The following is a 17,404-nucleotide window of genomic DNA, read 5'->3' as shown; positions in this document are numbered from 1 at the left end:
ATGGGGATGGGAGACAGGGCTGGTTCAGGGGTATGGGGATGGGAGACAGGGCTGGTTCAGGGGAATGGGGATGGGGATGGGGAGACAGGGCTGGTTCAGGGGTATGGGGATGGGAGACATGGCTGGTTCAGGGGTATGGGGATGGGAGACATGGCTGATTTAGTATGAATAGCTTGCTAAAAGTTTGCTGCATTGATTAAAGGGCTAAAAGAGTGAAATGCAAACACTCAGAATTTTCTGTGAAGATATTAAGTAACTAATGTTAGGGGAGAAAAAGTAGCCTATTTCACTATGGACTAAGCTAACAGGTACATTTCTAACACTCACGGACTACACCCACCTTCCTTTGTGAAAAATTGGGTGACATATCATCGCCCTTTCTTTTCTCTCTTCTGTCTTTCTTTTCATTTTTGGAAGCCAAATTGTATTTAGGAAGCTGAGACATGATGCTCCACTGCTAGCAAGTACCATTTGCACCTGGTTTGGAGACAGGACCTAACCATTTCATGTAAATAGAGGGTTAGGCAATACAGAGGCTCTGTAAATAAAATATTATATTAATGATGATAGGTTAATAATTTTATATAACATTTTTTTTACCTAATGTTCTAATAATTTTTTAGGGCCCCTGTCAGTCACAGGCCCTTAGAATCATCCTAACTTTCCCGGCGCCCCTGTGTGTGTGTGTGTTTGTGTGTGTTTGTGTGTGTTTGTGCGTGTGTGTGTGTGTGTGTGTATTTGTGTGTGTTTGTGTGTGTGTGTGTGTGTGTGTGTGTTTGTGCTGTGTGTGTGTGTGTGTGTGTGTGTGTGTGTGTGTGTGTGTGTGTGTGTGTGTGTGTGTGTGTATGTGTGTGTGTGTGTGTGTAAGGATATGTGAGGTTGGTGATCTCAGTGCGTCTGATCCTGCGTGTGTCAGATCCAGCGGGTGTAGGGATGTCTTGGAGGTGCAGGTAACGAGACACCAGAGGACTCTGACCACAGGGCTGGAAACAGACATGCTGGAACTCTGGACCTGCTCCAATGTAGTGGGACTGGAACACACAACACATTACAACTAACACTAAACACACAACACATTACAACTAATACTAAACACACAACACATTACAACTAGTACTAAACACACAACACATTACAACTAATACTAAACACACAACACATTACAACTAATACTAAACACACAACACATTACAAGTACACATGATAACTACACACACACTTTGACAGCTTTACCATTTTTACACTATGGTGCCGACCCAAACAGTACTGTTCTGGCTCAGATATTTTCTTTCCAGCGTTCCAGCAGGGTTCTGTCAACTACAGTGGATGCATAACCAGGCCAGCCTGGTGCAGATTAGCTTGACTTGGCTCGACCCAGCTCAGTAGAATTGGGTCATTGTGTTACTTCTCTCTGAATCAACGTAGCATACCATATTGATGTCTTACCTCTCTCTTGCGGTCCATCCTGGAGTCAGCATTAGCAATGCTTCCTCTCTTCTGCTTCTCTGTGCTGCTGAGACTTAGTCTCCTGGCGCTGGACACCAGCTCTTCAAACTCCATCTGCAGGTCTGACTTACACACACACACACACACATACCGAGTGATTATTGTATAGTGTGGATATGGTTACAACCAGAGTCACTGCAAAGTGGAAAACTTACCATAAACCTCATTATCATGGGAATTCAATGAAACTTTTCTTCAACAATGTGCATTTTGAAGAGGAAACTATTTATATATTGCTCTGTTTTTTCAATTAGACCATGGCATTGTTACATATTTGTTTCTGATTGAAGGCCATTCTAGAGCGTGCATTATTTCCCTATAACGCACGGTATATCAGCACGGTAGAATTCAATGGCTATAGTTCATTCTTATGTTCCATACTGCTTTTGGCAGCAAAATCGAATTGAAAACATTATTGACATTGTTGAATTAGATTTTCATAATAGCAAGCTAGGACTGATGGTTTGGTTAGCTAAACTAGCAAGTCTGTTTGGTTACCAAGGCAACTACTGTAGCTATCTAGTAAACTTGCTTCCTGCTTCAGTGGATATTGAACACATTTCTACTGGCAAATAAAAACACTGGACTAACCTCACGTGCAGGCTATTGTGCACAGCACATGAAAGTCTGGGATATCAAACACTCAAAATTGGCCTTAGTGGGAGTGACCATAGAATTCTATGGGAGTGACCTACTGAGTAAAGTATTTGTCATCATTTAACTTCTTGCGGATCAGTGGGACGCTACCGTCCCACCTGGCCAACATCCAGTGAAATTGCAGAGCGCCAAATGCTAATTAAATTACTATAAATATTAAACTTTCATGAAATCACAAGTGCAATACAGGGTAGCCTAGTGGTTAGAGTGTTGGACTAGTAACCGGAAGGTTGCGAGTTCAAACCCCCGAGCTGACAAGGTACAAATCTGTCGTTCTGCCCCTGAACAGGCAGTTAACCCACTGTTCCCAGGCCGTCATTGAAAATAAGAATTTGTTCTTAACTGACTTGCCTGGTTAAATAAAGGTAAAATAAAAAAAATAAAAAAAATAAATAAAGCTTAACTTGTTAATCCAGCGTGTCAGATTTCAAAAAGGCTTTACGGCGAAAGCAAACCATGCAATAATCTTAGGACAGCGCCCATCACACAAATGCATAACAAATAATTTTCGACCAGGGAGTTGCGGAATGAAAGTCATAAATAGCGATATAATATATGCCTTACTTTTGAAGATCTTCTTCTGTTGGCACTCCAAAAGGTCCCAGTTACATTACAAATGGTCCTTTTGTTCGATAAACTCCTTCTTTATATCCATAAAAACTCTGTTTAGCTGGCGCACTTCAGTCAATAATCCACTCGTTTTCCCTCCTTCAAAATGCATACAAAGTGAATCCCAAACGGTACCGATAAACTTATCCAAACAAGTCAATCAACATTTGTAATCAAACATTAGGTACCCTAATACGCAAATAAACGTACCCTAATACGCAAATAAACGATAACATTTAAGACGGAGAATCATTATTGTCTTTACCGGAGAAAAATACCAAAGAACGCGTTCTCATTCACGCGCTTGGAAACACTACAGCCAAAACGGGACCCACCTAGAAAAACTACAATTTCTGGCTCATTTTTCCAAAAACCAGCCTGAAACTCTTTCTAAAGACTGTTGACATCTAGAAATCGGGCACGATTTTGCCCTATTATACAAGTGCCAACCATTGAAATCAGTGGTAGGATGAACATTTTGGGGGGGGGGGGGGGGGGGTGGTTTGTCCTCTGGGTTTTGCCTGCCATTTCAGTTCTGTTATACTCAAAGACATTATTTTAACAGTTGTAGAACATTTAGAGTGTTTTCTAGCCAGAACCAATTATATGCATATCCTAGCTTCTGGGCCTGAGTAGCAGGCAGTTTACTTTGGGCACGCTTTTCATCCGGACGTCAAAATACCGCTCCCTATCTCAAAGAAGTGAATTTAAGCAAATCACACGACTGCGAAGAGTGGCTCTGTGCTTGTGGTGTGCTAGCGTACAGGATAGGGTTAGGGGGAAGGCGTCGTAGAAGATGATTAGTTGGTAGATTATGCTGATTAAGCCAATGTCTATGCGGCGGGAGTTTCTCTTGGCTCTTTGTATTGGCTAACGAAGGCCGAGTTTGATGCTTTGGTAAACCAGACTTTGGGTGAAAGTGTCTGGGAACGAGATTAGTACTGGACAGATGATGTATGGCTGCACAGTGTGACAGACCCTGTTCAAATCCTCATGTCGCCACTTCTAACCCCAACACTCACTACACTAGGGTCAAATAGAGGAAACATTATACCATACACACACACATACCCACACACACCTGCTCTAACAGGTGGGCAGGCAGGAACTCAGATATTAGGGTTTCCAGAGCTTGTTCAGTTAAATTGTGTTCAGAGCCACAGATGAAGGAGAGATTTGTACCCCTAAACCCCTAAAAACACTGCCTGCCTGCCAGCTCTCTCTCTCCCTCTCATCCTCTGTCTCTCTTTCTGTCCGTCTCTCTCTTTCTGTTTGATCTCTCAATGTCTCTCTCCCCCTCTATAGTGTGTTTGTCAAAGCAAGGCAAGGCAGTGCTCTTCCATAGAGCAGACCTGATCCCCAGCAGCTGTTGCTGTGTTAAGGTGGATCAGAGTTTTCCCCAGACACAGGCTGCTTCCTAAATACTATTCCACATGTCGTGCACTATACAGGGAGTAGTGTTTAATTTGAGACACAAGCACAGAGAGAGACACAACACCTGTTCACATTCTGCAACAGCCACTAACTAGACCCATTACAACACTACACAACTCCCTAACAAGACACATAGTATATAATAGGTTATAAGCCACTTAGCAGACGCTGTATCTAAAGCGATTTACAGTACAGTGAGTTCACACATTTAGTCAAGAGAGAGAAGAGATATAGACATTAACAGTTAACGCTGTGTTCTGTATTTTCAGAAAGTGGACTGTCTTTATTTTGTGATAAAAGTATACTTTTCAGACCATCTTTGGAAGAGAAGCGATCATAAGACAAACACACCAAAGGGGAGGAATTGTCACGCCCTGATCTGTTTCACCTGCCTTGTGATTGTCTCCACCCCCTCCAGGCGTCACTTATTTTCCCTGGTGTATATATTCCTGTGTTTCCTGTCTCTCGGTGCCAGTTCGTTTGGGATGTTTTTCAAGTCAACCAGCGTGTTTTCCCGTACTCCTGCTTCTATTCTCTTTTTGCTCATCCTCCCGGTTTTGACCCTTGCCTTGCCTGTCCTGTCTCTGAGCCCGCCTGCCTGACCACTCTGCCTGCCCCTGAGCCCGTCTGCCTGACCACTCTGCCTGCCCCTGAGCCCGCCTGCCTGACCACTCTGCCTGCCCCTGAGCCTGCCTGCCTGACCACTCTGCCTGCCCCTGAGCCCGCCTGCCTGACCACTCTGTCTGCCCCTGAGCCTGCCTGCCTGACCACTCTGCCTGCCCCTGAGCCCGCCTGCCTGACCACTCTGCCTGCCCCTGAGGCCGCCTGCCTGACCACTCTGCCTGCCCCTGAGCCCGCTTGCCTGACCACTCTGCCTGCCCCTGAGCCTGCCTGCCGACCTGTACCTCTGTTCCCTCTGGATTATCGACCTCTGCCTGACTTGACCTGTCTTCTGCTTGCCCTTGTTGGAACATTAAACATTGTTACTTTGACAGTCTGCATCTGGGTCTTACTTTGATACCTGATAAGAACATGACCCGTGGACCCGTAATGTTTCATCAGGAAGTTACTAAAACTCACTGATATATCAAGCAAAGCATGGACCACACATCTCTTCTAGCCAGGGAGAGTCAGTGAAACAACCAGCTCAGTGTTCATGTAAACAGACAGACAGACAGACAGACAGACAGACAGACGCTGAAAAGATCATCAGCAACATCAAAGTCATGTTGTAACATAGCCTGGTCTAACCTGGGGTGAAGTCATGGTGTAACATAGCCTGGTCTAACCTGGGGTGAAGTCATGTTGTAACATAGCCTGGTCTAGCCTGGGGTGAAGTCATGGTGTAACATAGCCTGGTCTAACCTGGGGTGAAGTCATGTTGTAACATAGCCTGGTCTAACCTGGGGTGAAGTCATGGTGTAACATAGCCTGGTCTAGCCTGGGGTGAAGTCATGGTGTAACATAGCCTGGTCTAACCTGGGGTGAAGTCATGTTGTAATATAGCCTGGTCTAACCTGGGGTGAAGTCATGTTGTAACATAGCCTGGTCTAACCTGGGGTGAAGTCATGTTGTAATATAGCCTGGTCTAACCTGGGGTGAAGTCATGTTGTAACATAGCCTGGTCTAACCTGGGGTGAAGTCATGTTGTAATATAGCCTGGTCTAACCTGGGGTGAAGTCATGGTGTGACATAGCCTAGTCTAACCTGGGGTGAAGTCATGGTGTAACATAGCCTGGTCTAACCTGGGGTGAAGTCATGTTGTAATATAGCCTGGTCTAACCTGGGGTGAAGTCATGGTGTAACATAGCCTGGTCTAACCTGGGGTGAAGTCATGTTGTAATATAGCCTGGTCTAACCTGGGGTGAAGTCATGGTGTGACATAGCCTAGTCTAACCTGGGGTGAAGTCATGGTGTAACATAGCCTGGTCTAACCTGGGGTGAAGTCATGTTGTAATATAGCCTGGTCTAACCTGGGGTGAAGTCATGGTGTAACATAGCCTGGTCTAACCTGGGGTGAAGTCATGGTGTAACATAGCCTGGTTTAGCCTGGTCTAGCCTGGTCTATCCTGGGGTGAAGTCATGTTGTAATATAGCCTGGTCTAACCTGGGGTGAAGTCATGTTGTAACATAGCCTGGTTTAGCCTGGTCTAGCCTGGTCTATCCTGGGGTGAAGTCATGTTGTAACATAGCCTGGTCTAGCCTGGGGTGAAGTCATGTTTATTACATAGCCTGGTCTAGCCTGGGGTGAAGTCATGTTGTAACATAGCCTGGTCTAGCCTGGTCTAACCTGGGGTGAAGTCATGTTGTAACATAGCCTGGTCTAATCTGGGGTGAAGTCATGTTTATAACATAGCCTGGTCTAACCTGGGTTGAAGTCATGTTGTAACATAGCCTGGTCTAGCCTGGTCTAACCTGGGGTGAAGTTATGTTGTAACATAGCCTGGTCTAACCTGGGGTGAAGTCATGGTGTGACATAGCCTAGTCTAACCTGGGGTGAAGTCATGGTGTAACATAGCCTGGTCTAACCTGGGGTGAAGTCATGGTGTAACATAGCCTAGTCTAACCTGGGGTGAAGTCATGGTGTAACATAGCCTGGTCTAACCTGGGGTGAAGTTATGGTGTAACATAGCCTGGTCTAACCTGGGGTGAAGTTATGGTGTAACATAGCCTGGTCTAACCTGGGGTGAAGTCATTTTTTTATTTTTTTTATTTCACCTTTATTTAACCAGGTAAGATAGTTGAGAACAAGTTCTCAGTTACAACTGTGACCTGGCCAAGACAAAGCAAAGCAATGCAACAGAAACAACAACACAGAGTTACACATGGAAAAAAAGCATACAGTCAATAACACAATAAAAAAAAATAGTCTATATACAGTGTGCGCAAATGGCATGAGGAGGTAAGGCAATAAATAGGCCATAGTAGCAAAGTAATTACAATTTAGCAGATTAAGACTGAAGTGATGGATGAGCTGATGATGATGAGCAGATGATGGTGTGTAAGTAGTGATACTGGTGTGCAAAAGAGCAGCAAAGTAAATAAAAACAATATGGGGATGAGGTAGGTAGAATGGGTGGGCTATTTACAGATGGACTATGTACAGCTGCAGCGATCGGTTAGCTGCTCAGAGAGCTGATGTTTAAAGTTAGTGAGGGAAATGTAAGTCTCCAGCTTCAGCGATTTTTGCAATTCGTTCCAGTCACTGGCAGCAGAGAGCTGGAAGGAAAGGCGGCCAAAGGAGATGTTGGCTTTGGGGGTGACCAGTGTGATATACCTGCTGGAGCGCGTGCTACAGGTGGGTGTTGTTATCGTGACCAGTGAGCTGAGATAAGGTGGAGCTTTACCTAGCATAGACTTATAGACGACCTGGAGCCAGTGGATCTGGCGACGAATATGTAGCGAGGGCCAGCCAACTAGAGCATACAGGTCGCAATGGTGGGTAGTATAAGGCGCTTTGGTAACAAAACAGATGGCACTGTGATAGACTACATCCAATTTGCTGAGTAGAGTATTGGAAGCTATTTTGTAGATGACATTGCCGAAGTCGAGGATCGGTAGGATAGTCAGTTTTACTAGGGTAAGTTTGGAGGCATGAGTGAAGGAGGCTTTGTTGCGAAATAGAAAGCCGATGCTAGATTTGATTTTGGATTGGAGATGTTTGATATGGAGTCTGGAAGGAGAGTTTACAGTCTAGCCAGACACCTAGGTATTTGTAGTTGTCCACATATTCTAGGTCAGAACCGTCCAGAGTAGTGATGCTAGTCGGGCGGGTGTTTGCGGGCAGCGAACGGTTGAATAGCATGCATTTGGTTTTGCTAGCGTTTAAGAGCAGTTGGAGGCCACAGAAGGAGTGTTGTATGACATTGAAGCTTGTTTGGAGGTTAGTTAACACGGTGTCCAAAGAAGGGCCAGATGTATACAGAATGGTGTCGTCTGCGTAGAAGTGGATCAGGGAATCACCCGCAGCAAGAGCAACATCGTTGATATATACAGAGAAAAGAGTCGGCCCGAGAATTGAACCCTGTGGTACCCCCATAGAGACTGCAAGAGGTCCGGACAACAGGTCCTCCGATTTTACACACTGAACTCTGTCTGCAAAGTAGTTGGTGAACCAGGCGAGGCAGTCATTTGAGAAACTAAGGTTATTGAGTCTGCCGTTAAGAATTACGGTGATTGACAGAGTCGAAAGCCTTGGCCAGGCTGATGAAGACGGCTGCACAGTACTGTCTTTTATCGATGGCGGTTATGATATCGTTTAGTACCTTGAGTGTGGCTGAGGTGCACCCGTGACCAGCTCGGAAACCGGATTGCACAGCGGAGAAGGTATGGTGGGATTCGAAATGGTCAGTGATCTGTTTATTAACTTGGCTTTCAAAGACTTTAGATAAGCAGGGCAGGATGGATCTAGGTCTGTAACAGTTTGGGTCTAGTGTGTCACCCCCTTTGAAGAGGAGGATGACCACGGCAGCTTTCCAATCTTTAGTGATCTCGGACAAAACAAAAGAGAGGTTGAACAGACTGGTAATAGGGGTTGCAACAATGGCGGTGGATCATTTTAAAAAGAGAGGGTCCAGATTGTCTAGCCCAGCTGATGTTGTAACATAGCCTGGTCTAACCTGGGGTGAAGTCATGGTGTAACATAGCCTGGTCTAACCTGGGGTGACGTCATGTTGTAACATAGCCTGGTCTAACCTGCTCTAACCTGGGGTGAAGTCATGTTGTAACATAGCCTGGTCTAACCTGTGGGGAAGTCATGTTGTAACATAGCCTGGTCTAGCCCGGGGTATAGTCATGGTGTAACATAGCCTGGTCTAACCTGGGGTGAAGTCATGTTGTAACATAGCCTGGTCTAGCCTGGAGTGAAGTCATGTTGTAACATAGCCTGGTTTGACCTGGAGTGATATCCAGAGTGACTGTAAAGAGGGGGAGTGGACAGGTCTGAGAAGTGACCAATAGGAACTCCAGGCAGTGCCCATTCTCGCTCTCGCTCTCTCTCTCTCTCTCTCTGGTCTCTTTCACACCTCACTAAGCCTTACCCTGAAACGGTCTGAGCTGGAGCTATCTGAGACTATCTGTAGTAGGGTTCCTCTGACACCTCCACCCTGACCTGAGCTGACACCTCCACCCTGACCTGAGCTGACACCTCCACCCTGACCTGAGCTGACACCTCCACCCTGACCTGAGCTGTAAGTGACAACCTAGGCTGTGACTCTCTGTCACCTTTTACTGCTGCTGTGACAGTATGTGTTAGGACCCAGGAAGAGACGCTTTAAAGAGCTGGTTTACAGCGGGACAGTCTGAGTGTGTGTTTTCTGTGTCCTCTCCTTGACTGCTGTTCCAGATCAGACTGTTCTATTCCTCTTCACAGGATACTGTTGTTTCATGGTGAGTCATGTTACATCTTCAATCATCATCATCATCTTCCTTCAGTAACAGGATATGAGTAAAAGCCATTTTGATTCTGGAACAACACATCTTCTTTGTGTTCTTCACTGTAAGATGATGTTTGATCTCTGATAGCTGATCCAGTGTTGTTGGAGACAGGGCTGCTTATCTGGTAGTTAGACATGCTGTGTGTGTGTGTGTGTGTGTGTGTGTGTGTGTTATTTATAGTGCAGGGCTAATGTTGTCGGCTCCATCCCTAGAGCTCCCCAATTACGGTGGAATTTAGAAAGCAAGAGCTAAACCCAAAACAGTCTAAACCTGGGCTAAGAATAACTGACCTTAAATATCATCCATCCACACACAGAGTAAACCTGCTCATTTCACTACAAGACAGAACGAAGCAGGAACACACACACATACACACAAACACAGATACGCCTCCACCCAGGAATGCTTTTAAAGAGTGGTGCGCTGGCTGTGTGTGTGTGTGTGTGTGTGTGTGTGTGTGTGTGTGTGTGTGTGTGTGTGTGTGTGTGGTGTGTGTGTGTGTGTGTGTGTGTGCCTGCGTGTGTGGAGGAAGATGTCAGGGTAGCCTAATAGTGGATGTAGCACTGTGTCAGCAGGAGAAGTGGTTCACTGGAAACACCAATGGACAGAACCAACATGGAAATCCTATTCTGATCCTGCCAATGAGGCATTCTAATCTCTGCACCCAGAACCCAATCTCACACAAGAGACTATAGAGGCATTACAACTAACCACTGGTGGCTGGCGGCACTTTAAATAGGAGGAAGGGTTCATAGTAGTGGCTGGACCAGAACGAATGGAACGGTACCAAGCACATCAATATGTGGTTCCATATGTTTGCTGCCACTCCACTCGTTCTGGTCCAATCAATACTAGGAGCCGCCCTCACCTGCCTCCACTGTAACTAACCTGCTGGTTAACCAACCTGTTGTTGGACTGAGGTCCAGTCTGCGTTTCATGTGTATGGCTATGTCCCAAATAGCACCCTATTCTCTATAGTGCACTACTCTTCACCTGGGCCAATATAGGGCAGTGCACTATATAGGGAATAGGGTGCCATTTGGAGCACAAGCTGCTGGACCTTGGGGTCTATGATTAGACAGTAACCAGTAAAAGTCAGGTGTTACCTGGAAGCTGTCACCAGTGGTTTGTCCCCAAACCATAACTCTCCCCTGCAGACACCCCATCAGCCACAGTCCATAAACCCTGCTCCTACATTATAAGGAAAGATACAGCTAGAGAGACTGAACGCTCGTAACAACACTCACCCTGATACTGCAGGTCTAGATAGTTTCACAAAGTACAAAAAAGAGGATTTCATCATCATGTGTTCTTTGCTTAGGAATCTGAGAATAAAATACATAACCTGTCCTGTAAATGTAGCTTCATGTCTTCAGGAAATCATTCTAAAAAAATACTTCTGGTCTAACTCACTATGGCTGTTCCTCCCAAATTGTACCCAATTCCCTACAAAGTGCACTACTTTTGACCAGAGCCCTATGGGGCCTATGAGCCCTGGCCAAAAATAGTGAAATACATACAGAATAGGGTGTCTTCAGCTCTGAGTAAGAAGGCTATCCCTGACAACAGGCTGTATCTGGAGCTGAGTTTAAGAGTTGAGGTTTGGCCCTCCAGAGCTCTGTTAGCATGTTTCTGGTAACGTGTCCCATCCCAAGCACCTCAGCCCTCTCAGGCTCTATTGGCCGTTGCAGATTTAACAATGAGCTGAATCAATTAGCAGGAAAAGTGAGGTTTTAAAGACTGACCTCTGGGTTGGACACAGCACATACCTCTGGTAGCTACCATACTCTACTCAATAACCTACCTACTATAAAACTGAAGACCTGAGGGAGAGAGAGAGATCGAGAGATAGTGAGAGAGAGAGAGAGAGACAGAGAGAGAGAGAGAGAGAGAGAGAGAGAGAGAGAGAGAGAGAGAGAGAGAGAGAGAGAGAGAGAGAGCATAGCCTTGCTATTGAGAAAGGCCGCCGTAGGCAGACATGGCTCTCAAGAGAAGACAGGCTATGTGCTCACTGCCCACAAAATTAGGTGGAAACTGAGCTGCACTTCCTAACCTCCTGCCCAATGTATGACCATATTAGAGAGACATATTTCCCTCAGATTACACAGATCCACAAAGAATTCGAAAACAAATCCAATTTTGAAAAACTCCCATATCTACTGGGTGAAATTCCACAGTGTGCCATCACAGCAGCAAGATTTGTGACCTGTTGCCACGAGAAAAGGGCAACCAGTGAAGAACAAACACCATTGTAAATACAACCCATATTTATGCTTATTTATTTTATCTTGTGTCCTTTAACCATTTGTACATTATTAAAACACTGTATATATATAATATGACATTTGTAATGTCTTTATTGTTTTGAAACTTCTGTATGTGTTTTTCACTTTATATATTCACTTTATATATTATCTACCTCACTTGCTTTGGCAATGTTAACACATGTTTCCCATGCCAATAAAGCCCTTGAATTGAATTGAATTGAGAGAGAGAGAGAGAGAGAGAGAGAGAGAGAGAGAGAGAGAGGAGGATAAGAGAGAGAGAGAGAGAGAGAGAGAGAGAGAGAGAGAGAGAGAGAGAGAGAGAGAGAGGAGGATAAGGAGGCTGGGGGAGAAAGTAAGTAAGATAAAGAAAGACAGAGAGGTACAGAAGTTAAAGAAGTGTACTCACGCAGGTCTGTCGTGCCTGCGGCCAGTCTACTTCCTGTGCTGGTCTGCTGTAAAGACCAGCTGAGCTGAACAGAGCTGGGCAGAGCAGAGGCTGAGGCTGAGCAGAGACTGAACAGAGTAGAGCTGAGCAGAGCTGAACATAGATAACAGAGCTGAGGAGAGTTGAGCAGAGATCGAACAGAGTAGAGTTGAAAAGAGAACAAACAGATTACCACACTACCTGTACCCACACTACCTGTACCCACACTACCTGTACACACATTACCTGTACACACATGACCTGTACACACATGACCTGTACCCACACTACATGTACACACACTACCTGTACACACATTACCTGTACACACATTACCTGTACCCACACTACCTGTACCCACACTACCTGTACACACATGACCTGTACCCACACTACCTGTACCCACACTACCTGTACCCACACTACCTGTACCCACACTACCTGTACACACACTTCCTTGTACTCACACTACCTGTACCCACACTACCTGTACCCACACTACCTGTACACACATTACCTGTACACACATTACCTGTACCCACACTACCTGTACACACACTACCTGTACACACATGACCTGTACCCACACTACCTGTACACACACTACCTGTACACACATGACCTGTACCCACACTACCTGTACCCATACTACCTGTACCAACACTACTTGTACCCACACTACCTGTACCCACATTACCTGTACACACATTACCTGTACCCACACTACCTGTACACACACTACCTGTACACACACAACCTATACCCACACTACTTGTACCCACACTACCTGTACCCACACTACTTGTATACACACTACCTGTTCACACACTACATGTACCCACACTACCTGTACCCACACTACCTGTACACACACTACATGTACCCACACTTCCTTGTACTCACACTACCTGTACCCACACTACCTGTACCCACACTTCCTTGTACTCACACTACCTGTACCCACACTTCCTTGTACTCACACTACATGTACCCACACTACCTGTACTCACACTACCTGTAAATAGCCTAATAGATGCACTAATATCAAGAACCACCACCTCTCTAAAGTAGCCTAATAATGAAATGTTGCTGTTTTTCATCTATATACAGTCCCTTGCGAAAGTATTCGGCCCCCTTGAACTTTGCGACCTTTTGCCACATTTCAGGCTTCAAACATAAAGATATAAAACTGTATTTTTTTGTGAAGAATCAACAGCAAGTGGGACACAATCATGAAGTGGAACGACATTTATTGGATATTTCAAACTTTTTTAACAAATCAAAAACTGAAAAATTGGGCGTGCAAAATTATTCAGCCCCTTTACTTTCAGTGCAGCAAACTCTCTCCAGAAGTTCAGTGAGGATCTCTGAATGATCCAATGTTGACCTAAATGACTAATGATGATAAATACAATCCACCTGTGTGTAATCAAGTCTCCGTATAAATGCACCTGCACTGTGACAGTCTCAGAGGTCCGTTAAAAGCGCAGAGAGCATCATGAAGAACAAGGAACACACCAGGCAGGTCCGAGATACTGTTGTGAAGAAGTTTAAAGCCGGATTTGGATACAAAAAGATTTCCCAAGCTTTAAACATCCCAAGGAGCACCGTGCAAGTGATAATATTGAAATGGAAGGAGTATCAGACCACTGCAAATCTACCAAGACCTGGCCGTCCCTCTAAACTTTCAGCTCATACAAGGAGAAGACTGATCAGAGATGCAGCCAAGAGGCCCATGATCACTCTGGATGAACTGCAGAGATCTACAGCTGAGGTGGGAGACTCTGTCCATGGGACAACAATCAGTCGTATATTGCACAAATCTGGCCTTTATGGAAGAGTGGCAAGAAGAAAGCCATTTCTTAAAGATATCCATAAAAAGTGTTGTTTAAAGTTTGCCACAAGCCACCTGGGAGACACACCAAACATGTGGAAGAAGGTGCTCTGGTCAGATGAAACCAAAATGGAACTTTTTGGCAACAATGCAAAACGTTATGTTTGGCGTAAAAGCAACACAGCTCATCACCCTGAACACACCATCCCCACTGTCAAACATGGTGGTGGCAGCATCAAGGTTTGGGCCTGCTTTTCTTCAGCAGGGACAGGGAAGATGGTTAAAATTGATGGGAAGATGGATGGAGCCAAATACAGGACCATTCTGGAAGAAAACCTGATGGAGTCTGCGAAAGACCTGAGACTGGGACGGAGATTTGTCTTCCAACAAGACAATGATCCAAAACATAAAGCAAAATCTACAATGGAATGGTTCAAAAATAAACATATCCAGGTGTTAGAATGGCCAAGTCAAAGTCCAGACCTGAATCCAATCGAGAATCTGTGGAAAGAACTGAAAACTGCTGTTCACAAATGCTCTCCATCCAACCTCACTGAGCTCGAGCTGTTTTGCAAGGAGGAATGGGAAAAAAATTCAGTCTCTCGATGTGCAAAACTGATAGAGACATACCCCAAGCGACTTACAGCTGTAATCGCAACAAAGTATTAACTTAAGGGGGCTGAATAATTTTGCACGCCCAATTTTTCAGTTTTTGATTTGTTAAAAAAGTTTGAAATATCCAATAAATGTCGTTCCACTTCATGATTGTGTCCCACTTGTTGTTGATTCTTCACAAAAAAATACAGTTTTATATCTTTATGTTTGAAGCCTGAAATATGGCAAAAGGTCGCAAAGCTCAAGGGGGCCGAATACTTTCGCAAGGCACTGTACAGTGGGGCAAAAAAAGTATTTAGTCAGCCACCAATTGTGCAAGTTCTCCCACTTAAAAAGATGAGAGAGACCTGTAATTTTCATCATAGGTACACGTCGACTATGACAGACAAAATGAGGAAAAAAATCCAGAAAATCACATTGTAAGATTTTTAATGAATTTATTTGCAAATAAGTATTTGGTCACCTACAAACAAGCAAGATTTCTGGCTCTCACAGACCTGTAACTGTGGAGGACAGAGGCTCCTCTGTCCTCCACTCGTTACCTGTATTAATGGCACCTGTTTGAACTTGTTATCAATATAAAGACACCTGTCCACAACCTCAAACTGTCACACTCCAAACTCCACTATGGCCAAGACCAAAGAGTTGTCAAAGGACACCAGAAACAAAATTGTAGACATGCACCAGGCTGGGAAGACTGAATCTGCAATAGGTAAGCAGTTTGGTTTGAAGAAATCAACTGTGGGAGCAATTATTAGGAAATGGAAGACATACAAGACCACTGATAATCTCCCTCGATCTGGGGCTCCACGCAAGATCTCACCCCGTAGGGTCAAAATGATCACAAGAACGGTGAGCAAAAATCCCGGAACCACAAGGGGGGACCTAGTGAATGACCTGCAGAGAGCTGGGACCAAAGTAACAAAGCCCACCATCAGTAACACACTACGCCGCCAGGGACTCAAATCCTGCAGTGCCAGACGTGTCCCCCTGCTTAAGCCAGTACATGTCCAGGCCCGTCTGAAGTTTGCTAGAGAGCATTTGCATGATCCAAAAGAAGATTGGCAGAATGTCATATGGTCAGGTGAAACCAAAATACAACTTTTTGGTAAAAACTCAACTCGTCGTGTTTGGAGGACAAAGAATGCCGAGTTCCATCCAAAGAACACCATACCTACTGTGAAGCATGGGGGTGGAAACATCATGCTTTGGGGCTGTTTTTCTGCAAAGGGACTAGGACGACTGATCCGTGTAAAGGAAAGAATGAATGGGGCCATGTATCGTGAGATTTTGAGTGAAAACCTCCTTCCATCAGCAAGGGCATTGAAGATGAAACGTGGCTGGGTCTTTCAGCATGACAATGATCCCAAACACACCGCACGGGCAACGAAGGAGTGGCTTCGTAAGAAGCATTTCAAGGTCCCGGAGTGGCCTAGCCAGTCTCCAGATCTCAACCCCATAAAAAATCTTTGGAGGGAGTTGAAAGTCCGTGTTGCCCAGCAACAGCCCCAAAACATCACTGCTCTAGAGGAGATCTGCATGGAGGAATGGGCCAAAATACCAGCAACAGTGTGTGAAAACCTTGTGAAGAGTTACAGAAAATGTTTGACCTCTGTCATTGCCAACAAAGGGTATATAACAAAGTATTGAGATAAACTTTTGTTATTGACCAAATACTTATTTTCCACCATAATTTGCAAATAAATTCATGAAAAATCCTACAATGTGATTTTCTGGATTTTTTTTCTCATTTTGTCTGTCATAGTTGAAGTGTACCTATGATGAAAATTACAGGCCTCTCTCATCTTTTTAAGTGGGAGAACTTGCACATTGGTGGCTGACTAAATACTTTTTTGCCCCACTGTATGTCAATATACGGTCCCACAGTTGAGAGTGCATGTCAGAGCAAAAACCAAGCCATGAGGTTGAAGGAATTTTCTGTAGAGCTCCGAGACAGGATTGTGTCGAGGCAAAGATCTGGGCAAGGGTACCAAAACATTTCTGCAACATTGAAGTCCCCCCCCAAGAACACAGTGATTTCCATCATTCTTAAATGGAAGAAGTTTGGAACCACCAAGCCTCTTCCTACAGCTGGCCGCCCAAACTGAGCAATTAGGGGAGAAGGGCCTTGGTCAGCGAGATAGTCACCCTGACAGAGCTCTAGAGTTCCTCTGTGGAGATGGGAGAACCTTCCAGAATGACAATCATCCCTACAGCACTTCACCAATCAGGCCTTTATCGTAGAGTGGCCAGACAGAAGCCACTCCTCAGGCACATGACAGTCTGCTTGGAGTTTGCCAAAAGGCACCTAAAGGACTCTCAGACCATGAGAAACAAGATTCTCTGGTCTGATGAAACCAAGATTGAACTCTTTGGCCTGAATGCCAAGCATCACATCTGGAAGAAACCTGGACCATCCCTACGGTGAAGCATGGTAGTGGCAGCATCATGCTGTGGGGATGTTTTTCAGCGGCAGGGACTGGGAGACTAGTCAGGATCGAGGGAAAGATGAACAGTGAAAAGTACAAAGAGATCCTTGATGAAAACCTGCTCCAGAGCGCTCAGGACCTCAGACTGGGGCAATGATATATGGTGCTGTGTGTTTACAGTAGCCTACATCAT

At 45.0% G+C, this 17,404-nt stretch overlaps 1 protein-coding gene across 2 annotated transcripts in view; it reads right to left on the bottom strand.

Moving 5' to 3' along the window:
* The window catches only part of LOC110506788 (protein FAM227B), an 87,392-nt gene that overhangs the window by 10,426 nt on the left and 59,562 nt on the right, over positions 1 to 17,404 (bottom strand). For both annotated transcript variants that reach the window (XM_036963646.1, XM_036963647.1), the window contains 2 exons: positions 1,447 to 1,568; positions 874 to 1,031 (listed from right to left, as the gene is read on the bottom strand). In XM_036963646.1, the coding sequence (XP_036819541.1) occupies positions 874 to 1,031; positions 1,447 to 1,568 (280 nt within the window). The remainder of the gene's footprint in view (positions 1 to 873; positions 1,032 to 1,446; positions 1,569 to 17,404) is intronic.

The sequence above is a fragment of the Oncorhynchus mykiss genome, chromosome 26 (assembly GCF_013265735.2).
Source record: "Oncorhynchus mykiss isolate Arlee chromosome 26, USDA_OmykA_1.1, whole genome shotgun sequence".
Taxonomy (NCBI): domain Eukaryota; kingdom Metazoa; phylum Chordata; class Actinopteri; order Salmoniformes; family Salmonidae; genus Oncorhynchus; species Oncorhynchus mykiss.
Note: the sequence above shows the minus strand (reverse complement) of the source record. Positions and strands in the feature narration are given on the sequence as shown.